At 37.5% G+C, this 26,692-nt stretch overlaps 1 protein-coding gene across 2 annotated transcripts in view; it reads right to left on the bottom strand.

The window, feature by feature from the left end:
* The window catches only part of MAP9 (microtubule-associated protein 9), a 46,370-nt gene extending 20,949 nt beyond the window's left edge, over positions 1 to 25,421 (bottom strand). Inside the window, exons 1-10 of one of the 2 annotated variants that reach the window (XM_010840707.1) lie at positions 24,921 to 25,421; positions 23,673 to 23,818; positions 22,866 to 22,950; positions 21,464 to 21,772; positions 13,810 to 14,039; positions 7,455 to 7,548; positions 5,553 to 5,791; positions 3,720 to 3,790; positions 2,086 to 2,254; positions 1,008 to 1,097 (exon numbers count right to left, since the gene is read on the bottom strand). In XM_010840707.1, the coding sequence (XP_010839009.1) occupies positions 1,008 to 1,097; positions 2,086 to 2,254; positions 3,720 to 3,790; positions 5,553 to 5,791; positions 7,455 to 7,548; positions 13,810 to 14,039; positions 21,464 to 21,772; positions 22,866 to 22,950; positions 23,673 to 23,747 (1,362 nt within the window). In that variant the 5' untranslated portion in view covers positions 23,748 to 23,818; positions 24,921 to 25,421. Of the gene's footprint in view, positions 1 to 1,007; positions 1,098 to 2,085; positions 2,255 to 3,719; positions 3,791 to 5,552; positions 5,795 to 7,454; positions 7,549 to 13,809; positions 14,040 to 21,463; positions 21,773 to 22,865; positions 22,951 to 23,672; positions 23,819 to 24,920 lie in introns of both variants that reach the window. The other variant, XM_010840706.1, reaches the window with a different exon arrangement.
* Between the last annotated feature and the right edge of the window lie 1,271 nt (positions 25,422 to 26,692).

Genomic DNA, 26,692 nt, shown 5'->3' with positions numbered 1-26,692 from the left:
CCAAGGAGTGGTGGCTGCGCTGGCGCAGGAGGGCCAAGAGGAGCTACTTCACGTTCAAGGTCAGGAGGGGCGGCTGTGAGGAGATACCCCTCGTCCAAGGTAAGGAGCAGTGGCTGCACTTTGCTGGAGCAGCTGTGAAGAGATACCCCACGTCCAAGGTAAGAGAAATCCAAGTAAGACTGTAGGTATTGTGAAAAGACATCAGAGGAGAGACACACTGAGACCATAATCACAGAAAACTAGTCAATCTAATCACACTAGGACCACAGCCTTATCTAACTCAATGAAACTAAGCCATGCTGTGTGGGGCCACCCAAGAAGGGCAGGTCATGGTGGAGAGGTCTGACAGAATGTGGTCCACTGGAGAAGGGAATGGCAAGCCACTTCAGTGTTCTTGCCTTGAGAACCCCATGAACAGTATGAAAAGGCAAATGATAGGATACTGAAAGAGGAACTCCCCAGGTCAGTAGGTGCCCAATATGCTACTGGAAATCAGTGGAGAAATAACTCCAGGAAGAATGAAGGGATGGAGCCAAAGCAAAAACAATACCCAGTTGTAGATGTGTCTGGTAATAGAAGCAAGGTCCGATGCTGTAAAGAGCAATATTGCATAGGAGCGTAGAATGTTAGGTCCATGAATCAAGAACAGAGGACGACTGAAGGTTAATGTCTGAAGACCCTTTATATTCTTGGCTAAGTTGTAATACTGAAGTCAATGTTTAAGAATGAAATAGGTACATGGTCACAAGAAAAAAAATATTCATAATCAATAGTGCCAAAGCTATTGCACACATATAAGAAAATTTGTGTATCTTTGTTTTCATGTAAACCAGTTACATCAACTAAAAATGTATAAAGGACTAGAGGAATAAAATCAGAAATCATTTCTTTTATATATAATTTATTTCACCATTTAAAAAACAGGTGATTTAAAAATATTAAGCATTCGAGACTATTTTATTGACTTAAAAATCCAGAATATTTTTCATTTCTATATTTCAGAATACCTGTTCATTTTGAATCCTTAAGTTTTCACTTTCGATTCTTTTAATTCTGTGCATTTCATGTAAATAAATATTTTTCTTTTCTAACCACTCCTGTGAGAAGAAGAAAAAGGCTATATATTATGCAAAGTTTTGCAAATAAATTAGAATTCTTGTTTATTTCTGAAATATATAATAAAAACTTAAAAAAACTAAAACATAAACCTTACAAACTTTATATGTGCTAATATCATTCCTCTTTTTCTGATAATATTCTAATATATAACAATGAACAAGAATTAAGAAAATCATATCTATGTTATCTTTCTCAGTACTAGGAACAGATTTCAAAGACTGACTATGATGACTGAATATATTACCATTTTCTCTGAAATTCACATGGACAATTTTCTATTTTCATATTTCTATGTATTAAAAATACATATTAAAATACATTTTCAATTTGTATTTTATATAACAAATAAGACCAAAAGAGACATCTGTTTGAATTTTTGAAAAATTAGAAAAGCTTTTTTCTAGGTAAGTTTAACTCAAATACAAAAAGTCTCAGGGAAGAAAAAAATATTAAAACACTTTTGTTCGTAACAATATAAACTTTAAGTTGAAAAAGTATAAAAACATAGATATACCTTAACTATATTTTGCTTTTGTTATATTTTTATCAATTGCTACGGCAAACTCTCTTTCTTTACAATTATGATCAGTTAAGCAAAGTTTAAAGTAGCCCTGGTGGCTCAGATGGTAAAGAATCTGCCTGCAATAAGGGAGATCTGGGTTCAATTCCTGGGTTGGGAAGATCCCCTGGAGAAGAGAATGGCAACTCACCCTAGTATTCTTGCCTGGAGAATTCCATGGACAGAGACGCTTGGCAGGCTACAGTTCATGGGGGTCACAAAAAGTCGAACACAACTGAACGACTAACACACACACACAAGCAAACTTGGGAGGAGATTTGGATTGCTCAGGTATTATAAAGGAAATGAGTTAATAAATCATTTCTGACAGGTTCATTCTACTCCCTGATAAAAAAATCTTATGTGATTAATTCTAATTTTAAAAGAATATATATTTTCCTTTTTACCTGATAAACAGTTGCCCTTAGGTTATCTGCTCTGTCAGGTTCTGTGTTCTGTTTCTGTGAGGGCTTTTGGTCCAAGACTCTCAAAGTCCCTAAATAGTGAGAAGCTGAAGCTGTCGACGGAATCCTCCTTAGAGAACTAGGCTTCTTTAAGAACTCAGAGGTCATTAATCTGAAAAGACCCAAATGAATCAAGACAAACTATTACAATTACAATGGTAGAAGAAAGATTCATTAGATTTTGAAACTACTATATCTAAAAACTACATTATAATTTAATAATTTATAATTACTTTGAAAATGATGTGGTATTTTATTAGTACACAAAGACCCTTTCAATATAGTTTAAATTTTATTACTTTAATTTATATATAGTTTCAAAGTAATTTTTCTTTTTAGGTTATTTATAATTAAAACATTTTTTTTAAAAACATGGACTCAAGTTACATGGGAAAAAACAATAAGTCGGTTTTAATAGTTTCTTGTATTATTTTGCTACATTGCTGCTGCTGCTGCTGCTACTGTTGTTTAGTCGTTAAGTCATGTTCAACTCTGCAATCCCACGGACTGTGGCCCGCCAGGCTCCTCTGTTCATGGGATTTCCCAGGCAAGAATACTGGAGTGGTTGCCACTTCCTTCTCCAGGGAATCTTCCTGAACCAAGGATCAAACCCCTTCTCCTGCATTGGCAGGCAGATTGTTACTGCTCTGCTAGGGATAAATTATTATTAAGGTCCTACCATGCAGCCTGGGTCGGGAAGTTCCCCTGGAGAAGGAAATGGCAACCCACTGCAGTATTCTTACCTGGAAAATCCCATGGACAGAGAAGCCTGGTAGGCTACAGTCCATGGGGTCGCAAAGAGTTGGACATGACTGAGCGACTTCACTTCACTTCACCAGAGAAGCCCCATTTTGCTACATAAACCATCTTAAATATAAAGTTAGACTAATAACCTCTAACTTGGGGTTAGTGGGAAAATCTGGCTCACAATCTCTTCTGGTATATAAAATTATTACACCACAGCTATTTCAATTATTTTCATAATGCCAACAATGGCCTCCCTGCTACAATAGCAGATGTGAGTAATTACAACAGAGACCATATGGCCTATAGGGCCAGCCATATGTACTAATTGGCAAATTCACTGAAAAAGTTTGTTGACCCCTGTTCTACTTGAGTAATGATAATTTAAAAGATGCAGAAGGTTTTGATTAGCACCTATGAGTTAGGATTCAGCGTGAATGATGATCAGTTCTTATCATTTTAATAAACCAACTTAGTGCATAGAACCTCAAAGTTTAAAGTATAATTTTACATGTGTTGTTGGACAAAGACACTTAACAGAGAAGGTGAATGCTAGACTTCAGCTTTATTACTACTTTATATCTACTGTCTCAGGAAAAATAGGAGAAAGAAACTCCATCTCATGAGCAATGTAGAACACAGAGGGTCCTTAATCAATCCCTTTTATAAAAGAATATATTCAACTAGGGGGATTGATTATGAAGTAACTAATTCATTCTTCTCATAAGAAGAAAATTAAGAATACCAAATGAAATTTACTTTCAGAAATTAAACTAAAACCTGCTTTGTTGAAATATAAACCTATTACTGAAGGAAAATGAAAACTTTATTACCTGCCAGATGCACTGGATGCTCTATTATTTGTTGATTTTTTATTCTTCATATTTCTATCTTGAATTGCTTTCTATTAAATAGAAAAGCAAAAGATTACTCACTGTATATATCACAATTATAATTAGAGGCCAGCTGCTATAAAGTCAATGTTTTTTGAGCATCAACTATGTGTTAAGCATAGTGTTCATCAGGAACAAATAAGGATATCACATTTCAGGGAAACTCACTGATACTAAACACATAAATAATATGACTCATGAAAGTGATAAAGTAGGGTGTAACGGCAGTGACAGAGTGGAGTTGAGGAGCTACTTTAATGCAGGTGATCGGGGAAGGGCCCCTGAGAATGTGACATCAGAGCTCAGACAGATGATGGATAGAAAAGGGCCATGTGACACTCTGTGGAGACCTTGATAGCTGTGAGAAGCAAAAGCCAGTGAAAGATGCTGAGACACAGTGAGCGTCAGGGAGAGCTGAAGAGCATGAGGTCCAGAAAGAACCAAGAGAGACCTCCAGGCAGTGGCGAGAAGCCTGCATTTTATTCCATGATGAGAGTCCAACAGAGAGACCTTAGAGGGGAATTATTCAGACTTAAAATCACTTGGTAACGAGTAAGAATAAAGACAAAGATTCAATCAAAAGAAACATGTTATAATCTTACTTGCTATATATAAATCACCTGTTCTAATTTAGAATTACCTCTGTTAAACATTTCTAAAACCTTGTCTTTAAATTCCAGAATACCATTCTTCCTTTTAAGGAATGACTTTTCTACTTTCCACAGACAGATGGGTATTAGCACGAACATGAGAGCACGGATGTAAACACATCCCTAACTTGGCATGAGCGTTTTTCCTAAGGAAATATATCTGCTATATGGCTTAATGAACCTTCTCCTTAAAATGTAATAAAAATCTAATAGCCTGTATTATAAAAGTCCTGTTTGACCACAAGTTTTCAGATAACTGTTATTTTCCCCAATAGTAAATATACATATCTACCAGTTAACTGCAGGAGAAACTGGATAAAGAAAACTCAGGAGAAATAGACACTAAAAATGCTCCACCATAAATTTTAACAGTACAGTACTCTAGTGTATTATAGTATATTGCTGTTTGTTGTCAACTCTTTGCGACCCCATGGACTGTAGGCTTCTCTGTTCATGGGATTCTGCAGGCAAAAATACTGAAGTGGGTTGCCATTCCCTTCTCCAGGGGATCTTCCCAACCCAGGGACGAACCCGTGTTCCCCACATTGGCAGATTCTTGACCTCTAAGTCACCAAGGACGTCTGCAATATTGCATAGGGACAAGTAATCCTACATATCACAAATCTGGTTCCCACGGTAATGATAATAATATTCCTGATAATGACCTGACCTTCCACTTAAATAGGTATGGATGCTGATAAATATTTCTTAAAAGATTTTTATTTTAAAATTTTTTAAAGTATTTAAAGATGATATCCAAAGGAATACCTCTTACTAATTCCAAACCCTCAGAAATTATTCCAGAGAGCTATATTTTTATAACGTGAAGACCTACAGAAATCTACCCACTTCTGGGTATATATTTCTGAAACATTTAAAAGAATATTATGATCATATGCCTCTGAAAATTTTAATGAAATGTTGGGCTTTACTGTATTCACTCCAACACGTCTCTGAAGTGAAAATTCCACTGAGCAAGGACCACATGACAGTATGGTATCACTGTCAGAAGATGAGTCTCACACAGACAATTCAGAAGTGCCTAACATGGGAGATAAAATATTTAAGAGCCCTATGTGGAGTTTTAAGGTATAGTATAGAAGGCATAATTTTATATAAATACCTTTGAAGACTCAGTACATAAGATACTCTGAAGTTGTAGTAGTGGAGTATCTTCAGCTGTTAAGTCATCCTTCATAATCAGGTGAGCTTTCTCCTTTTCTTCTTCAACGTCACCAACAGTCACTTGACTTTCCTTGGGTTTCTCAAGTGCAGTAGTAACAAAGTCTATCAAAAAGGAGTTCTTTTCATTTTCGGTTGATTTCAAGGAATTATGGCTTTCAGTGCATTCTTCATTCTGATCTACTTTGTGACAAAGTAACAGAATTAAATCTCCCTTCTGAATTAATGAGGTGCATAACTGATTCATTTGCTTTCTGCTAAATGAAAACTGTCTCTGATCTTTCTTGCAAAATAGAAATGGAGAAAACCACCATATTAAACTTGAATAAACATTTTTCCAAAGTGATCTATAACAGAGAAAATGGCTACTAAACCTATTAAGCATTTGGCACACCTTAGAAAAATATAAGTAACAGAATGGAATAACCATCTTGAAATATAGACATGCCACAAATGCTTGTATAAATCAAGTAAATGAGATAGCAATATCTATTCTATTTAAAAGCTTGTGTTTCTTACCTGGAACAAAAGGCATAGATCTCTAAGCTACCACAGTTACTAGCAATGGCAGTTGTGAAATTGTACAGATACAGAGAAAACCAAGAATCAGTGCAATTCTAGAAGAGTCTACCACACAGAGAATAAAGTCATCTGCCAGAGTTTTACTCCCACTAAGATGCAGTGTTGCCTCTGATAACAAAAGGGCAGGAAAGGAAGGCCTAATACTCACCATCTCAGTGCTCTAGGGAAAGGCTTAGGCTCTGGCATGGAGGATTCAGTTTTGCTTTTACAGAATTGCTTCTACTATTTTGATTCTATTACACTTTAGAATGTACAACAGAAAATCAGTGCTTTCTGTGCTGATCACCAACTTTCAGTTCTACTAGTACCTGGCCAAACCTGTATCTTCACTGTCAAAGTCTTAATGCTGAGGCTTTCATTACAGCCATTTTTGGGGAACTCATTTTGAGGTAAGCTAAATAAAATATCACCTTATAATTCCAATTATATGTTCATATTTGGACAGTACTCATGATTCAAAGTATCAATAATGTATTCTGCTAATCAATGTGACTTTGGAGCCAAAGATTCAAATTATGGCTCCATCACTGACCTTGGGTATATTTCCCAATATCTTTGCACTTCAGTTTTTCTCATCTGTAAAATGATAAAAATTATACTACATAGTAAGCACTTAATAAATGTTAGTTATACATCCCAACCTTAGAAATAACTATGCCTTTATATGTCATAGGACTAAGGAAAGAAAGAATGTTTACTTATTCATATCTCACACTGACTGTGTGTTAACTACGGTCCTGTTATATGTGCTTTACGTGTATTAATTAATTTAATTCTTACAACCACTCTACTCTTATGCCCATTTTAAAGATCCATACATAGGGCCAGAAAGGTTAGTTACCTTCTCATGTAGTTTTACCTGGATTTAAGTCCACCTTAGTCTCAATTTAAAAGTTCACCTAACCATTATGCTGAGTACTGGAGCAACAAATACATAATAATAGCTTACCCTGAGTGAATACTCTACTTGTGTCAAGAATTGAGTTAGTGGCTAAAATGCATAGTGTCACTTAATTTTCACAATAGCCTAATGAGTTTGATTATTATAACTTGGTGGATTGAGGCACTGAGAAATTAAGTTCTGCATCTATAACCACAAGGTTAGTAATTTGCATCGTTGAGATTAAAACTCAGGCAAACATAAACATATATTGTTCCTGTAACTATGTGAAGTATTACTCCTTTGGCATACTTACATGACATTCTAAGCAATACAGAAGTTCACAAATAAGAATAAGGTAGGATACTTTAATATAATCACCTGTAATGGAGGCTTTTTCTTCAGATCCTAGTGAAAAGGAATCTTTAAGATTTTCTTTAACAGATGATGATGGTATACTTGTTAACCATGGATCCTATTTAAAGAAACTATGTAAGTTTACTTCTCAAGATTTGTGGAGGGCAATAGCAGTAGTAAGACTACATCATAAATCTGAAATATGCATTATTAGTTTTCTACTGAAACACCATAAGGGTTAAGTCAAAGGAGGTTATAATACACTTTAATTTCAAGTTAAGAGGTAGTTCGTTCTTTAACTGAAACTTCTAAATCCATTTTTAGCAATTTTCAAAACTACTGCTGCTCTAGAATCAAATCGCAGAAATACTTAAGTATTTGACATCTCTTTCTCTAAGTATATACTTCCTGCTGCTGCTGCTGCTGCTAAGTCGCTTCAGTTGTGTCCGACTCTGTGCGACCCCATAGACGGCAGCCCAACAGGCTCCGCCCTTCCTAGGATTCTCCAGGCAACAACACTGGAGTGTGTTGCCATTTCCTTCTCCATATACTTCCTAAGAAAGCATAAAGATCGTAGGTCAAAAACCCTTGAAAGTGAAGTCGCTCAGTCGTGTCCGACTCTTTGTGACCCCATGGACTGTAGCCTATCAGGTTCCTCCATCCATGAGATTTTTCCAGGCAAGAGTGCTGGAGTGGATTGCCATTTGCTTCTCCAGGGGATCTTCCCAACTCAGGAATTGAACCTGGGTCTCCTGCATTGCAGGCAGACACTTTACTGTCTGAGCCACCAGGGTTTGAAACAAATATTAATAGTTGTTCAAACAAAAGCAATTCATAAAACCAAGTGCATATGTGTGTGTGTTGTTGATTCAGTCATGTCTGACTCTTCGTGACTCTATGGACTGTAGCTCACCAGGCTCCTCTGTCCATGGCATTCTCCAGGCAAGAATATTGGAGTGGGGTTGCCATTTCCTCCTCCAGGGAATCTTCCCGACCCAGGGATAGAACTCACGTCTCTTTTATCTCCCACATTGGCAGGTGGGTTCTTTACCACTAGTGCCACCTGGGAAGCCCAAAAACCAAGTAGCTATTCCAAATATTTTAGATTAAAAAGTACATAGATTTCATGCACTTTAGTTTTGCTCAAAATTGCTGTATCTGAAATAAAATAATTATATATGAAATGAAGAAGGCAATGGCACCCCACTCCAGCACTCTTGGCTGGAAAATCCCATGGATGGAGGAGCCTGGTAGGCTGCAGTCCATGGGGTCGCTAAGAGTCGGACACGACTGAGCAACTTCACTTTCACTTTTTCACTTTTATGCATTGGAGAAGGAAATGGCAACCCACTCCAGTGTTCTTGCCTGGAGAATTCCAGGGGCAGGATAGACTGGTGGGCTGACGTCTATGGGGTCACACAGAGTGGGACACGACTGAAGTGACTTAGCAGTAGCGGTATATGAAATGAAGTAATTATATTTGTGTTCCTATATGAAACATCGTTTTATAGGATAATACTCTAGTCTAAGGGTGATGATACTATAAGAAGTTTGATTTTTGTTGTATAAAATTTTTTATTTTTTTCCCATATATTTAATATTAAAAGCAATAGAAACCATCTGGGAAGATGGCAGAAGTGCTAAAACACCGGAGTCTACCCTAAGGGATGAAGCTTTACCCAAGGAGATTTGCAAGTTAATAGTTTTTCTCCTGAGAAAATTTCCCCAACTGTGTAGCTCTAGTAGTAGTAGGCTGCAACCCTACCAGACTTGCTTGAGGAGTCAGAGAATAGAGTTTAGGAATAGATGATCAGCCAATAAATTTGGAGAAGAGCTGCAGAGGGCAAGAACCCCAAAATCTGCATATAAAATCCACCTCAAACCTTTGGTTCAACTATGCATGGCATGGAAAAGACCTCAGAGGGCCCTGTAAAACTGTAGTAGCTAGAAAGTGAAAAAACTAAGCAGAAGTTTTAGTCAATGTCCATGGCAAGGGAGACAGAGTTGGAAATTTGAGTCTGGCCATAAAATCAGTATGATAGAACACATGTTCAGAGAAACATAATAGAATCCAAAATGTCTACAACTTATCATCCATAATATTCAGTATTCAATCAAAATATTAAGTAACAGAAAATAGTGACTTATACTATGAATACAAACAACAAAAATAGTCTATAGTAACCAACCCAGCGATGACCCAGATATTGCAATTGGCAAATAAGAACTTTAAAGTAGGTTTCATAAATATCTTCAAGCATTTAGGAGGAAAAATATATACACAGTGGTGGAACAAATGGGTATCTTGTTAGATACAGAAAATACAACAACAACAATAAAAATTGGAAATTCCAGAGTTGAACAGTACTGAAAAAAAAAAATTACTGGATAGACTTAACAGCAGATCAGATATGGTAGAAAAAAGCAGTGAACTCAAAATCTCTGAAGACAGAAACTGAAGAAAACAAACGGTAAAAAGACTGAAGAAACATGAACATGATCATGAGAGATCAGTGAGACATATTAAAAATTTCAATGCAGTAGATTACAAACAAGAGAAAAGAAAAACAGGAAAAAAAATTAACTTCTTATTTTCATGGAAAATATCAGTTTACAGATCCTGAAACCTCAACGAAACCCAAGCAGGATAAATATAAAGAAAAACTACACCTATGTACCTTGTAGTCAAATTATTGTAATTCAAAGAAAAAAGATAAAGTCTGGAAAAAAAAATTCTGAAAGCTGTCAGAAAAAAAACCCCAAAATGTTATATAATGAGTACAACAAGATAAATTTCTGCTGATTTTCTAACAGAAATCATAGAGGTCAGGAAAAATGGAAACCTATAGACAGCTGGAGGTAGCAGAAGAGAACTGTCAGCCAAGTACATATTCAGCTAAGTCATCCTTCAAAAATGAAGATGAAGTGAATTTTTTTAGATAAGTAAAGACTGAGCAAACCTGTCACTGGGAAATCTATATTACAAGAAAAATAAAAATAAGTTCTTAAGATTGAAGGGAAATAACATTAGAAGGAATATGAATCTAAAGGAAGAAATGAGGATCCTTAGAAATGGTATACAAATCTAAGAAAACTACAAACGTTTATTCTACTCTTTTAGTTCTTTAAAAGTCTAAGACTAAAAGTTTAAAATCATTCACCATAAAATAACCATTTGGTCAAAACAGATATCACAAGGAAAATTAGAAAACATATTTAAAGGAATGATAATGAAAATGAAAGTGAATTTGCTCAGTCGTGTCTGACTCTTTGCAACTCCATGGATGGAGCAGCAGGCTACTCCGTCCATGGGATTTTCCAGGCAACAGTACTGGAGGGGGTTGCCATTTCCTTTTCCAGGGGATCTTCCCAACTCAGGGATCGAACCCGGGTCTCCTGCATTGTAGGTGGATGCTTTTACCATCTGAGCCACCAGGGAAGTCTGATAATGAAAAGAAATGTCATCAAAAATGGGTGCTGTTAATCAAGTGTTAGAGGAAAATTCATAGTTTTTAAAAGTTTTGATAGAAAGGATGAAAAGCTTAAAATGAAGGGACACATTTTCTAACTTAAAGATAAGCAAATTAAACCCAAAGAAAATAAAAGAAAGAAATAATAAAGAATAAAAATCAGTGAAACTGGATACAAACAATAGAGAAAACTAAGTCAACATTGGTTCTTAGAAAAGTTTTAACAAAACTGAGCAATGCCTATCAAAATTTAACAAAAAAGACAGAAAACACAAACTATACATTAGAGATGGAAGATGGAATGCCATGATAATTTTATTGCCATCAAAAGCATAAGGGAATATCACAAACAACTTTATAAATACAGCATCTCAGAAAAAGTGGTCAAATTTCTAAACAGACAAAAATTACTAAACTGATGAAGTAGCAAATGTGAATACCAAAGTATCTATCCAATAAAGGAAAAAAATCAAATTTAGTATCAAAGACCTCTTCACAAAGAAAATTCTAGGCCCAGATAATTTTGCTGGTGAAGTCTCCCAATTCTGGGAAAAATGATACCAAATTTTTGGTTTCATACCAAATTTTAGAAAACAAAAAGAAAGAGACACTCCCCAATTCATGTGATACCCATGCCTGACAATAACATTATAAGGAAAAAATTATAGTCTGCCTCCATAAATACAGATGCAGAAGTCTTAACAAAATATTAAGAAATAAAATCTCACACTAAAATAACCTACTATGATCGACCAGATTTTACCCCAGGAATACTGAGTTGATTTAACAGAAAAGTATAGATATGTATCATCATACAAACACACACATGAAGGAAACGTAGGAAGTGAGGCTGCAGCAAAATAGAAAGAGTCACCTTTCCATATCCAGCTGTGACACTCGAAGGAAAGTAAGGCAGTAGAGAGAGGTGCAGTGTCATATAAGAATTCATACATAGTTTAAGAGACATAAGCATAGTTGAATGTGGATGATAACAGACCTTTCCAGAAGCAAAGATAATGGATATAGGAGAAAGAAAGGTTGACAAAAAATTAATGGAAATCCCTGAAAAGGCAGGCTTAAAGAAGATTCACAGCATGCTCGGGAAAATTTTATAATCAGGAATAAGAAAGTTTTAGATTATTAAAAACAAAAGTATTTCATATGCCCAACAATAAAATAATAAATCTACATTATGGGCTATGTTACCGTCATTAAGGTGAATGTAGTCTTAAGATCACTTAGCAACACAGAAACACTTCATGAGCTCAGTGCTAAGAGATTAAAAAAAAAAAAAGCATAATACAAAACATTATGAATGTTAAGATGACAAATATGATAAAATAAGTATAGGAAAAATAGCCCCAAAGGGAATAAGAATAATGAACATTGTTGTTATTAAGTGGTGGGATTATGAGTAGATATTTTTCAATTAAACTTTCTGTCATTATATAATGTTACTTTAAAAACTTTAGGAATACTTTTTTCTTTAATCAAGGGACATAACATGCATCACAAAGAGGATTTAGTTAGGCATCACTACCAGTCTGAATAATGTCCCTCAAAATTCATGTCTATCCTGAATCTCAGATGGAATTAATTAAGATGAGGATATACTAGACTAGGGTGGACCCTAAATCAAATGACTGGTGTCTTTTTTTAGAGGAAAGTGAGGAGAGACACAAAGACCAAGGGAAAGAGGCCATGTGATGATGGAGACAGGGATTAGAGTGGTGCAGCTGACAGCCAAGGCCCACCAGAGATTCCTGACAACCACCAGAAGCTGGAAGGAGCAAGGAAGGATTTCTCTCTAGAGCCTTCAGAGAGAATATGACCCTACCCACACTTCGATTTTGGACTTCTGACCTCCAGAACTGAAAAAAAAACTTCTGTTGTTTTAAGTCTAATTTGTGGCAATTGATTGTAACAGCTACCGTGAACTACCATAATATCCACTTGGTCAGATGATCTTATTCAATATACAATAACTGTTTGGCTTTGATAAGCCCATCTCTTCTCCAGATTTTTATAACAAATTAGGACATACCACACTAAAGTTAGAAAGGCTTATATCAAATTGCCAGCCTTACTGGTAAAGCTAACCTACAGGACAAGAGTAGAATAAGAAGCCTGCTGTAATCCCACTTCTGGTCTGAATTGGAGAGACCCATTCATTTAGCTGTGATACAAAGGACTTTCTCTGTCTCCCTTTGTACCCTCTCTTACTCACATCTGAACCACAGAGGAGTCAGAAGAAAGAAGCTTAGCCAGGTACTGTTTAGTTTTCTCTGATCTGCTTAAGCAGATTGTGGAGCAAGAATGTTCTGCCCATACTTATCCCTTCTGAAATGTGAGGTGGAAGTTTCCTAGCCATAGTGCAATTTAAATACAGGAGGCCAAGTGTTCTTCCCTAATGACAATACACAGTAAACTCCTGATGAACTGAAGGATCATATCTACTCCCATTGTGGTATCCCAAAAAAGATAGGACACTGCTGTGAACATTCAATATGCATTTGTTGAGAGATTAAAACCAAATGAATAAAATGACACCAGCCATAAATTATACAATTAAAATATGTGTAAATATATACTTGCAATTAAAGTGTTGCAAAGATTCAAAAGAACTGCACTGTTTTTTCATATTTAACTTTCTCTGATATTGGATGCATTAATTAGCAGTTTTCTTCTTTCTTAGCAGTACACGAAATAATTCTGCATCTTTGCTCTATCTTACAATGCAGTTTTAGACCCAATAGAACATATTTTAAAAATTAAAGTTCCTTGTCATTTGCTGAAGAAAACGTGTACAACACACACAAACACACACATGCATGTACGCAAATATTCTCTTTCTCTTATAATCAGATGCAAAAATCTGAATCAAAATACAATTCAGCAACAGTGCTAACCTCAGGGTCAAGGTTTTCAGAGAATGCATTCCTCTCAGCTTCTGGTTGTCTGTCATTTGGCCTTGGGAGGAACGAAGGTGTGGAATGTCCCTCTAAATCTTCGTGTGGGACAGTTTCTTTATTGTTTCCTAGGCTATCTTTCTTCTCCCCATGACTGTGCTTTTTCAACATGCTCCTTGGTCGAGGTGAAGGCTTAAATTGGCTGTCTGCTTCGAGGCTGCTGTTATTTTCTGCAGAAAAATGCAGTGCTTTAATACATTTAATACAGTAAAAAAATATATATTTTTAAGATGGTCGGCTTCTCCCACACCCCAGGTGCCACCAAACTTCCCTCCTCTTTCCAAGCACCTAGCACCTTGCCTCTGTCCTGGAGAAGAAGTTCACACCCTTCTCTACAAAGAACTCCAGAAAGTAAAAGTAGGTGATAGCTGACAATCAAAAAAAAATTTTTTTAATGGCTGCCATTCTGACAGTAACTAGTATACTTCACTCTTGTGAGTAGTTAACTACTCTACTTTATCAACTCTCATAGTATTAACAATTTTTTTAAACAAACAAAACCATGTCTTGATTTCAGCCTTTATAAAATGAGGCAGTTCAGCCATCAAATCTTTATTGAGTGTCTGCCGCCAGGTCCCGTTCACATCACTCATATGAACAGATCTCAGAATCAAGACACTGGCAATGGCCCTGTCCTAGGATTTTAGAGGTTGGGGAGGGAGATGATTGTAAACAAATAAAATTATAAGACAAAGGTAAGTGCTGTAATAAGTATGAAGATGATGTCGGTACAGGGGTAGAAGAGCCAGAGTCCCTGGAAAGAGGAATGGAGAACTCGACAACTTGTGAGCTGCTGTTCTCTGAGTCCATAAAACCTCTCCAGCAGTTATTAAAATTTCTCAGTTACTATTTCCACTACTTCTAAGTTTAAAACAACAATCTAATGCTGGTATACTTTCAGCCCTCAAAACAAGATATACAGGTTTTTTATACGAACTTTTCCCTAAATTTCACCTTTTACATACATACATACATATATATATATATATATACATACATTTCTCCATTGTCCTACCAATGTATTCTTCTGACAAAGCTGCAAAATTGAATACCTTTCTCTTTTTTATCCATAAGTGGGGTTATAAATCCTGCTAGAAGATTCTATAGTCAGACCTAATTGGAACCACTATAAATGTTTCACTGCCAATTTTAGGTATGTCCTAAATTCTGGTCAAATGTCCAATTTAAAATCCAAGAGTTATCCTAGATTCCTCCCTCAAAATCCAAAGCATCATGATATCCTATTGACTCTACCTCTAAATATCTCTCATTTATCCCACTTTCTGCAACCCCACTGTCAGTTCCTTATCCAGTCTTGCCTAGATTACTGCCTCAGCAGCATTTATAAAACACAAATCAGATCACACCACCCCTCTCCACAAAATTCTTCAGTGGCTCCCCATCATCCAGTCCTGCAAGTTCATTGCCTCCGAACAATATAAAAGGTTTCAGTCTTGTCCCTGGCTAGCTATGCTGCCTCGTCACTGGCACACTCCCTTGGTAATCTGTCCTGATATGCTGGGCTCGCTCTCCTTCTGCAGTTGGGCCACCTCTCTTGCCACCAAACTTTTACCCTAGTTCTTCCTCTGCCTAGGATGTCCACTTCTGGCTTCTCCTGACAAATGCTTGCTTGTCTTTGGAATCTCAGTTTACGCAGAATATTATATAAAGCTTGATAAAAGGTTTTTTGAGTCTTTTTTACTGTAATAACAACACTTAACAGGAGATCCATTCTCTTAACAAAATTTTAAGTGCAGAATACAGTATTATTACCTAAAGGCACAAAGCCATACAGCAAAACTCTAGAACTTGTTCATCTTGCTAACTGAAACTTTACACCTTTTGACTAGCAATTCCCATTTCCCTCTCCCTCTAGCCACTCATAACTACCATTCTTACATTGACATCTTAACCCCAAGAGTGATATATTAGGAGGTAGGACCTTTGGGAGGTGATTATGTCATAAAGGCAGACCTTCATGAATGGAATTAGTGCCCTAAAAACAATGTTCTAGAAAGTTCCCTTGCCCTTTCCACCATGTAAAGCTACAATGGGAAGCCTGCAACATGGAAAAGGACCCTAACCAACCATATGGGCCCTGTGATCTCAGACTTCCATCCTCCAGGACTGTGAGAAACAGATTTTTATCGGTTATAATTCACTGAGTTTGAAGTTTCTGGTTGTGCTGACCTGCTAAGCTACTTCAGTCAGGTTTGACTCTTTGTGAACCCATGGACTGTGGCCCACCAGTCTCCACCGTCCTTGGGATTTTCTTGGCAAGAATACTGGAATGGATTGCCATTTCCTCCTCCAGGGGATCCTCCCAACCCAGGGATTGAACCTGCATCTCCTGCATTGGCAGGTGGGTTCTTTACCACTAGCGCCATCTGGGAAGCCCCAGTAATATTTGGGAAGTATTTGATTACAGCAGCCCAAATGAGTAAGACAGTATTGGAGGATTGTACCACATCTCTAATGCTGCAGTCACAGTTACCATCACAGTGCTTGTAACAGTGAGACATATCATACAAACAACAAATATGTGTGGATAAATAAAATGATCTGCCTATGAACAAATGCTGAATAATAAAGTGAAGAGTAAAAGCATTTATAGCATGCTTAATTTATGCCAGATTGCTCTAAACCCTTCAGATACATAACCTCATTTAATTGTCTCAAACCCCTTGTGGTGGTTCAACTATCGGCCCCTTTCACAGATAAATAAAATGAGGAACAAAGAACTCATGTGCCTATGGTTATAAACTCTAGTTTGTGGAATTAAAGCAGGAGCACTCTGGCTCCAATGCTAATGGAGTCAAGGTACTCCTGCTTTAAAGTTAAAACAAAGACAGCATACCTTGTAAAAATTACTTTCTACAATCACCATCAATGTGACCATTACCTGATAAAGTGAAAGAGTTTGATTATTGTACTTTTTACAGCAGAAAATTTAAGTCTGAATTTGGCAATAAGGAGTTCATGATCTGAGCCACAGTCAGCTCCCGGTCTAGTTTTTGCTGACTGTATAGAGCTTCTCCATCTTTGGCTGCAAAGAATATAATCAATTTGGTTTGGGTATTGAGCAACTGGTGATGTCCATGTATAGAGTCTTCTCTTGGAAGAGGGTGTTTGCTACGACCAATGCATTCTCTTGCCAAAACTCTATTAGCACTTGCCCTGCTTCATTTTGTACTCCAAGGTCAAATTTGCCTGTTAATCCAGTTAGCTCTTGACTTCCTACTTTTACATTCCAGTCCCCTATAATGAAGAAGACATCTTTTTTGGGTGTTAGTTCTAAAAAGTCTTGTAGGTCTTCATAGAACCATTCAACTTCAGCTTCTTCAGCATTACTGTTTGGGGCATAGACTTGGATTACTGAGATATTGAATGGTTTGCCTTGGAAATGAACAGAGATCATTCTGTCATTTTTGAGATTGCATCCAAGTACGACACTTTGGACTATTTAGTTGACTATGATGGTTACTCCATTTCTTCTAAGGGATTCTTGCCCACAGTAGTAGATATAATGGTCATTTAAATTAAATTTGCTCAATCCAGTTCATTTTAGTTCACTGATTCCTAAAATGTCAATGTTTACTCTTGCCATCTCCTGTTTGACCACTTCCAATTTGCCTTGATTCATGGACCTAACATTCCAGGTTCCTATGCAATATTGCTCTTTACAACATCAGACTTTACTTCCATCACCCACTTATATCCACAACTGGGTGTTGTTTTCTCTTTGACTCCATCTCTTCATTCTTTCTGGAGTTATTTCTCCACTGATCTCCAGTAGCATACTGGGCACCTACCAACCTGGGGAGTTCATCTTTCAGTGTCCTATCGTTTTGCCTTTTCGTACTGTTTCATGGGGTTCTCAAGGCAAGAATACTGAAGTGGTTTGCCATTCTCCTCTCCAGTGGACCATGTTTTGTCAGAACTCTCCACCATGACCCGTCCATCTTGGTTGGCCCTACACGGCTTGGCTCATAGTTTCATTGAGCTAGACAGGCTGTGGTTCACGTGATCAGTTTGGTTAGTTTTCTGTGATTGTGGTTTTCATTCTGTCTGCCTTCTGATGGAGAAGGATAAGAGGCTTATGGAAGCTTCTTAATGGGAGAGACTGACTGAGGGGAAAACTGGGTCTGGTCGGGAGCTGGTAATTGACAGGGAAGCCTGGCGTGCTACAGTCCATGGGGTTGCAAAGAGTTGAACACAACTGAGTGACTGAACTGAACAGCAGACAAGCAAGAACAAAGGAAACTTTCAGGTTCTAATATTTTTATAAAGCATTAAATGATAGGCAGCAATATCTCATGATATTAAAAATATTAAGTTCTAAACATGATAAAGAAAAAAGTCTAAAAATTTAGATAGAGCTAAACTTGTTAACCACATTACTTCTTTAATGAATAAATTATTCATTTATATATTCAAATACTTAAAGAATTCTACATGCCAGGCACTAACCAGCAGACTCAACTTTGTCCTTCAACTTGAATAACCTTGGAATAATGATTTCAAATATTTTATACCAAAATTCCATTTCCAGAAGCATCAAGTTTTCAGAAAGAAAAAAAAAGTCTATACATTATCAAAATGTCTTGTTTCACTATCAAATGTGAATGATTACCTATTTCAGTAATTATTTTTATACTACATATACTGAATTGCAAATGGTTAATGATTGTTCAAAAATTCAGTATTGCACATTCATAATCCTGGGGCCATCTTGTGGTCAAAGTACAGTATTTCTCTAATTCATTTTGTCACAGGTTTTAAAAAAGGTATTAAATAGATGGATTATTGCTGATTATGTACCATAAAGTTTTAATTATATACGTATATCTATATCAGACTAAGTTTTAGCTTTTATAGAAGGAAATGGCAACCCACTCCGGTGTTCTTGCCTGGAGAATCCCAGGGACGGGGAGCCTGGTGGGCTGCCATCTCTGGGGTCGCACAGAGTCGGACACGACTGAAGCGACTTAGCAGCAGTATGCTCACAGTTTCTTATTACCTAATGAAAAGCTTTTCAGAATCAGGACAAATAGAACAAACATAATCTATAAAAATAGATTTTTAAACTCAACTATGACTAGGGAATACTACATACTCTATCTTTCATAAAGATTCACTGTGCATATGTCTTTATTAATGGTTCCAAGTAGTTCTCTCATAAAGAAGTCGGTTTAAAATTTCTATAACTCTGTGTTTTCCCCTTAATACAATGAACAAACTGTGGAAAATACTGTGGAAAAAGGTGATTTATTGGATTACTCACTATTTGATTATGTTTTCCTTCTCTCCATTTTTTATTTTACTCAGTACACTGGTAAGGGACATTTTAGCAAGTAAATTCTGTTTCATTAGACCTTGTGCTTACACTTTTGTAGACGTTTATAGTTTGAGACATACTTTAGTGTGATGAGTGTGTGCTGTCATGTCTGACTCTTTGTAACCCCATGGGACTATAGCTCGCTTGCCAGGCTCCTCTGTCCATGGAACTTTCCAGGCAAGAATACTGGAGTCCTCCTCCCGGGGGATCTCCCCAACCCAGGGATCAAGCCCACCTCTCCTGCATCTCCTGCAATGGCAGGTGGATTCTTTACCACTGTGCCACCTGGGTACATTCTTCAAACAATTCTGTAGGAAGGGAGAGCAAGGTTCTTCTCCCTCCTCATGAGGACAGTAAGGCTTACCCTATTGCTAAGGTCAAACATAATTAACATACAGTGGCTTTTTCCCTAGTATCATTGCTGATTCATGTCTTCTCATTTGAAAGTGGATAGGATTGTCAGGGGTGGAAAAAGGAGTGGGTCCCTAATACATATCTGAAATAAAGCTTTGCCTGAGGTTATCCGTGCTATCTAATATATAAAGTATGAAATACTTCCCAGTATTGTATTTAATGATTATATAAAGGAAAGAGGTTTTTGTGAAGGTTAGTATCAACTACTACTGTTTTCCATAAAACATAAAAAGACTGGAAGACCCCAAATCCTTCACCTTCTCTGCCCTTGTTCCTGCATGGTAGCCCAGGGGATCTCACGGCAGTTAGTGCCTGATTCACTCCATCCCTGCTCCTCTGTGCCCAGGGCTCAATAGAATTGTGGAGAAACTATTGTAATGGTCCTACCAGGAACTTCCCCACAGAAAACTGAGTTTTAGTGGATTTTCCTGGGGAACAGAGAAACCAAATGGAGATTCTCTTAAGGAAATCTGGAGGCTTAAATGATAAGAGTAACAACACCTCTCTCTCCCATCCCCATTTCAAATATACAAATGTCACATAGATATTCTGGCTGCATGGAAATGATTCTTTAGGACTAGCCCCAACGCTGCTCTCTATCCCTAATGTTTGGAGTGTGAGATGGATTAGAAAGGATTCCACTGTAGTTACAGTGCTAAAAGCAAAACTGGAGCTCATATGTCTACGCGAGGCTGGATGTGGATGCTCAAAGTTCTTGCACCTCCTGCATTCATTCAGTCTCGCATCTCTGCTGGTGCCTGATAGGAGGCCAAAGAACTTTCAGTCATCCACATCCAGCCTCGCTAAGGCCTATGAGCTCCAATTTTGTTTTTAGCAGTGTAACTACAATGGAATCTTTTCTAATCAATCTCATACTCCAGACATTAGGGTTAGAGCAGCACTGGGGGAGTCCTTAAAACAATCATATCCATGCAGTCATTTGCCAGAATATTTGTTTGACATCTGTATATTTGAAATGGGGGTTGGAGGACGGGAGGGAGAGGTGTTGTTGCTCTTACCATTTAAGCCTCCAGACTTTCCTGAGAATTACGGCTTTCCTCTATGGTTCTGGGTTTCCCAAGTCACACTAGTGGTAAAGAACCTGCCTGCCAATACAGGAGACATAAGAGACGTGGGTTCGATCCCTGGGTTGGGAAGATCTCCTGGAGGACGGCATGGCAACCCATTCAGTATTCTTGCCTGGAGAGTCACATGGACAGAGAAGCCTGGTGGGCTATGGTCCCTAGGGTCACAAAAAGTAGGACACAACTGAAGTGACTTACTACACACACACGCACCCAACCTCTACACAGCCAGATCTCCAATTTATGGGCTTCCTTGGTTGTTCACATAATAAAGAATCTGCCTGTAATGCAAGAGACCTGGTTTCAATCCCTGGGTTAGGAAGATCCCTTGGAGAAGGGACCCACTCCAGTGTTCTTGCCCTGAGAATTCCATGGACAGAGGAGCCTGACAGCAATAGTCCATGCAGTCACAAAGAGTCAGACAGGACTAAGAGACAAACATTTTCATTTTCATTTTCATTTTCTATACTTCTAGTATTTTTATTTATATCTGTAAAATTGAAATGTTAAGTCTGTCTTTTTTCTTAAATATTTATTAGCTCCCATGTAAAAATATTTTGTAATTGTCTTAAAATAAATTTTCAAGAAATGCAATTACAGTAACCTAACAAATTACCTGAAGATGGACTTTTGATCCACTCTAGTATTCTTGCCTGGAAAATCCCATGGACAGAGGAGCTTGGCAGGCTATAGTCCATGGGATTGCAAAGAGTCCAACACAACTTAGCGACTAAACCAAACCAAACCAACAAATTACCTGAAGATGTACTTTTGATTGGAAGAATTCTAGGTTTAGTTTCCATTTTAATTTTCTCTTTTTCAACTTCCTGTTGTTTATTTTGAGATTCAGGTAAGGGATTTACAACCATGCCTTCACCATTATCAAGTGCAATGTCATCGTTTTTGATAGAGACTACTGGCTCATGTTTCCTCACATCACTGCTTGATTTCTTTGTTTTCAAAAAAGACAGTTTTGGAGAATTGTTCTCTTCATCATCTGATATGTGAAAATTATTCATTTTTTTATTAACTGAATTTTCATCTACTGAGGTGTCAGAAAAATCACCTAAGGAAACAAAAATAGAAGAGAAAAATATTTTCAATAGTACATTTTAAAGTTTTGAAGGTTACATTAATTAAAAACATTACCTTAAAGGCTAGATATGAATTTACAACTGTGAATAGATTTGGAACCCTAAGAAAACTCCTAACTTAGGCAGTCTATAAATTAAAAATTTCAGTTTCATTTATTTAAAACATACTTACTGAATATGAATAGTGTATCAAGTCAAGCACTGTGCTTGCTCTGAGAGAAGTCATTCAAAGGTTCTTCAAAACAACCATCAGTCATAGACATTTAGATTTTGGACTGTAAAACTTATTTATTCTTTTTTTCAAAAACTTCATCATATAAAATGAAGAATATTTGTAAATGGAAGAATTAGCTAATAATGTTTTTCCAGTAAAATTTTGGAATTGCTATTCCATCCATACCAGAGTATTAGATTTTATTATGAGAAGAAGAATAAAGAATGCTAACTTAACTATACAGTAATGATTTAACTATTGTTCTGGTACCTTTTACAGAGAACACCGAGAGTTTTTCACTGAATATCAAAGAATAAAACACTGAATTTCAAGTTCAGAATTTTGTATGTTTATCTTGAAATGTGAAATGTTAATATCTTACATAACCAAAGAAACCAAATTAATCATACAGTACTGACATACTGGGTTTTTTAAACGGATTCCCTTTCACAGCCAAAAAACCTTGATTTAGAAAAAGCATTATAAAAGTGATTCTGATGTACCCAAAGTTCAGTTCTATGGTCCCTAATTATTACCTCACTGTAGGTCTCATAGGGTTGGCCTTAAAGATGAACTTATCATCTCCAATATAATTTACCACTGACAAGCAAATCTGCTATCAGTTACTTTTCAGTTTTGTATACACATTCAGAAAAAAACAAGGACAATCATACAACTTTTTGAAAATTAAGAGTGACTTTTTATTCATTAAAAAGTTGGAGACCTAAAACCAGTGAATTCACTGGTATTATTTTAGAATGGTGATTTTTGTTTGTTTTGTTTTCAGGTTTCGGCTATAAATAACTAAGGAAGCAAAAAGAAGACATTTCTTTTCTCACGGTCTCACATACCAATCTCATCACTGTCAAAGTCATCTGAGTATTCAGAACTTCTTTGTCTGGCTGAGCGAGCTGTAATTGCTTTTATTAGCTCATCCTGAAATGAGATAATTAAAATCAGTCGCCACCCAAATGTGTACTCTCATATGTAGAATTAATTCTTTAAACAGATAATGCTTGATTAATAACTGCTTTAAAACTCAGATTTCATTCATCTAACAAATATTTACCAAAACTCTACTTTATGCCATGCACCCAAACTCTAAGAGGCAACACAGAACATCACAGATGACCCCTTTTTTCATGGAACTTACAGTTTAACAAGAAACACCAAGAAAATTAATTGAGGGACTCTATCTGGACCAGGTTCATTATAAACTGATATTTGGAAGAAACTGGTATTCTTCATGATCTTTTGTTTCAGCATATTGCTATTAACAGATGTAATCAATACCATAAATTGAGACCTTCAATTCAAAATTGTAGCAACTGGACACAGAAAGCTTAAATGTTATTATGTTAAACCAGAAAAAAAATTAACAATATTTATATGAAAATGGCAATTAGAAGTTGCTATTTAACTTTCACAAGCGAATTTAACTTTTAATATACTAAGAACCTAGTATTTAGTTTGGTAGTCTTAAAGCCACACAGAAGAGCTGGTAATACTAGAGCCCAAATACAATCACCTGCAAAATCTCAAAAGAAACATAGGATTTACTCATGCTCTTTATAGGACTGCTCTAGGATTACTTTCAAGTCCAATATTCCTAATACAGGAATTACCTTGTAAAATCATTCAAAATAAAAATACTTTACCTGGAAAGTAGTTCTTTTGGTGACTTTTGGACTCTTTGTATACGCCAAAGTTGTGCTAAAAACTTCATCAGACATAGTGTGTTTTAATTCTCGACCTTTATAAAATGGCTAACCAATGATAGGAATAATTCAACCTCTGATGATGGCTGAAACACACAAAAAACAAGTCAGAGATTTTTGCATGCTTGAGAATTTGTATTATTACATTTAATGCTTCCTTGGCCACCAGAAAGTGAAGTCGCTCAGTCGTGTCCGACTCTTTGCGACCCCATGGACTGTAGCCTACCAGGCTCCTCCGTCCATGGGATTTTCCAGGCGAGAGAACTGGAGAGGCTTGCCATTTGACCACCAGAAAAGCCAAACAAAAACAAGAAAAGCATCATTGAGCTGCATGTTCACTTCAACAGAGTTCTTGAAAATAAATAGCAAATTCTACCAACAAACTGGTTTTCAAAGAGAAAAGAAAATTCAAACTTAAGTTATCTTAGTTTTACAATTATTTTATTATCCTAAATAAGTTTTACAATTATTGCACTCACTTGAATAATGAGCGCAATGGCTTGTTGCCAATTAAAACAGAAACTTTTCTACCTCTCTTCCATTCAAAAGTATAATATTGCCTACAAAAGAGGCATATTTATTTAAAAGGCTACTTTTATTTTTAAAATGAAGTCTACTTTTATTTAAAAGAAAGTGAAGTCGCTCAGTCGTGTCCGACTCTTTGCTACCCCATGGACTGTAGCCTATCAGGCTCCTCCGTCCATGGGATTTTCCAGGCAAGAGTGCTGGAATGGATTGCCATTGCCTTCTCCAGGGGATCTTCCCGACCCGGAATGGAACCGGGGTCTCCCGCATTGCAGGCAGACGCTTTACCCTCTGAGCCACCAGGGAAGCCCTTTATTTGAAAGCCATACTTACTTAAAAGAAGAGTACTGTCAGCATAAAGGATCATCTAAGAACTTCATCATTTAATTTTTTTTTTTCTTTCACTCTTCCCTCTCACAAAAATGTTAATACAATTAGATAAAACAAAATGAAGTTGCTCCAGGAGGAGACTGCCGGGCCGCCCCGCTGCCCTCCGCAGCGCGCGGGGACCGCTCTGGCCCTGCAAGGTGGTGGCGCCCTGTGCCTGACCGCTCGGCCCATTGCGGCCGACCCAGCAGCCACCACTAGCCACGCCAGTGCACAGCCGAGCGCGGCTCCGGCCCCAGTTCTCCGCGACCCGCAAGTCCCGCCTTCTGTATTCACCTGGCATTCCTGCGGAGGGCAGCCCGCAACCCGAGAACCCAGAGGCTGGCCCCTCTACCCGGCCTGCCCCTGGCTGCTTTCAGAGACCTGGCTTCTTAGGAAGCTTGGAGGCGAGACGAAGAACGGAGGTGGGGGGGGCGGTTGCTAGGATACAAGATCTCTGGGAGGAAGTGACTACTCCTGCCCCGGGCCTCGGGTACCTAACACCGCCCTGCAGCCCTACGTGTCACTGAGGCGACCGCCCAGAGGAAGGAAATGACGTCAGCCACTCTGGGTCTGGGGAGAAGGATGTTTTACCTGTCGCCTATGCTTCAGTCGTTACCTAGGAGACGGGACCCATCTGGCTGCCTTAGAGTTGGCGCCTGCGCACTGAGAGTTGGCGCCTGCCAGTGGCGTGAGGGGCTTCATCAGCGCAAAGCATATCCGTTGTTTTGCCACAGTTGTCACAGACATGAAGTTCTGTGAATCGGAGTAGTGTACCGACGGACTAATGCACTGATAGATGGGACAGAAAGGCAAGATAATGTCTTTTGCAGGCTCAGGAGTCAAAGGGCACATTTGAATCCTGGCGCACCTCTCTCTATCCATGTGATGTCCTGCAATTTAAGGTCTGTATATCCTAGTTTCCTCTTCTGTATTAAAAAAAAAAAAAAAAAGGAGGCTATAAAAAGGAGGCTATAATATTAATAGTAACCTTAATAGCCATAAAGAAAGCTGAGCGCCAGAGATTTGATGCTTTTGAACTGTGGTGTTGGCGAATACTCTTGAGAGTCCCTTGAACTGCAAGGAGATCCAGCCAGTCCATCCTAAAGGAAATCAGTCCTGAATATTCATTGGAAGGAATAATGTCGAAGCTGAAGCTCCAATACTTTGGCCATCCCACGCGAAGAACTGACTCATTGGAAAAGACCCTGATGCTGGGAAAGATTGAGCACAGGAGGAGAAGTAGACGACAGAGGATGAGATGGTTGGATGCCATCAACGACTCGATGGACATGAGTTTGAGCAAACTCCTGGATGTTGGTGATGGACAGAGAAGCCTGATGTGCTGCCGTGCATGGGGTAGCAAAGAGTCGGACACGGCTGAGTGAAGGAACAGAGGTGAACTGGTGTTGCTGTGAGTATTGAACGAAATTATGCAGATGGAATACTTGAAAGATTGCCTGGGATTGCATTCCATCAGTGTTAGATAACACTGTATGTAACTCAGCCACAAAGGGCCTGGACAGAAGTCATTCCTTGGACACACAGCTTAAAACCCATTCCAAGTGTTTCTTTAATGTAAATTCTTTGGGTATGTACTCAGTGGATATTCTGGCAAAAATTAAATCAGTCAACAAAATAAACTAAAAAGGCAGAGGACTGTGTGCTGATAAAGTAACCAAAAATAACAACACTTAACTAGCGTAGGTAATCCTTAACAAAATAAACAAACAAACAAAAAAAGACACTTCTTTAAAGACTTTAAAATAACAAGGATTTCTACTATTTTTTTTAATTTAGAAGAAGCTTAATCCTAACTGAATTGTCTGAATTTATTATTCATTGACTAGTAAATTAAACTTGTTCTCAGTATTTTTCCCCCTACCTCTGAATTTTTTTTCACTTCTTCAACAATTTATTTATAAAGAAATCACAGTGGATACAAGTTTAATAAATCAATATGTTGAAAAACTAAATGTGCATAGCAAGAAGTACTAAATTTAGTTTTTTAAAAAAGACAGTTCATGCTTTTAACAATCTGTGCAATGTAACTTTTTAAATACAGACTT

Source organism: Bison bison, unplaced genomic scaffold (genome assembly GCF_000754665.1).
Source record: "Bison bison bison isolate TAMUID 2011002044 unplaced genomic scaffold, Bison_UMD1.0 scf7180017864146, whole genome shotgun sequence".
Classification (NCBI taxonomy): domain Eukaryota; kingdom Metazoa; phylum Chordata; class Mammalia; order Artiodactyla; family Bovidae; genus Bison; species Bison bison.
Note: the sequence above shows the minus strand (reverse complement) of the source record. Positions and strands in the feature narration are given on the sequence as shown.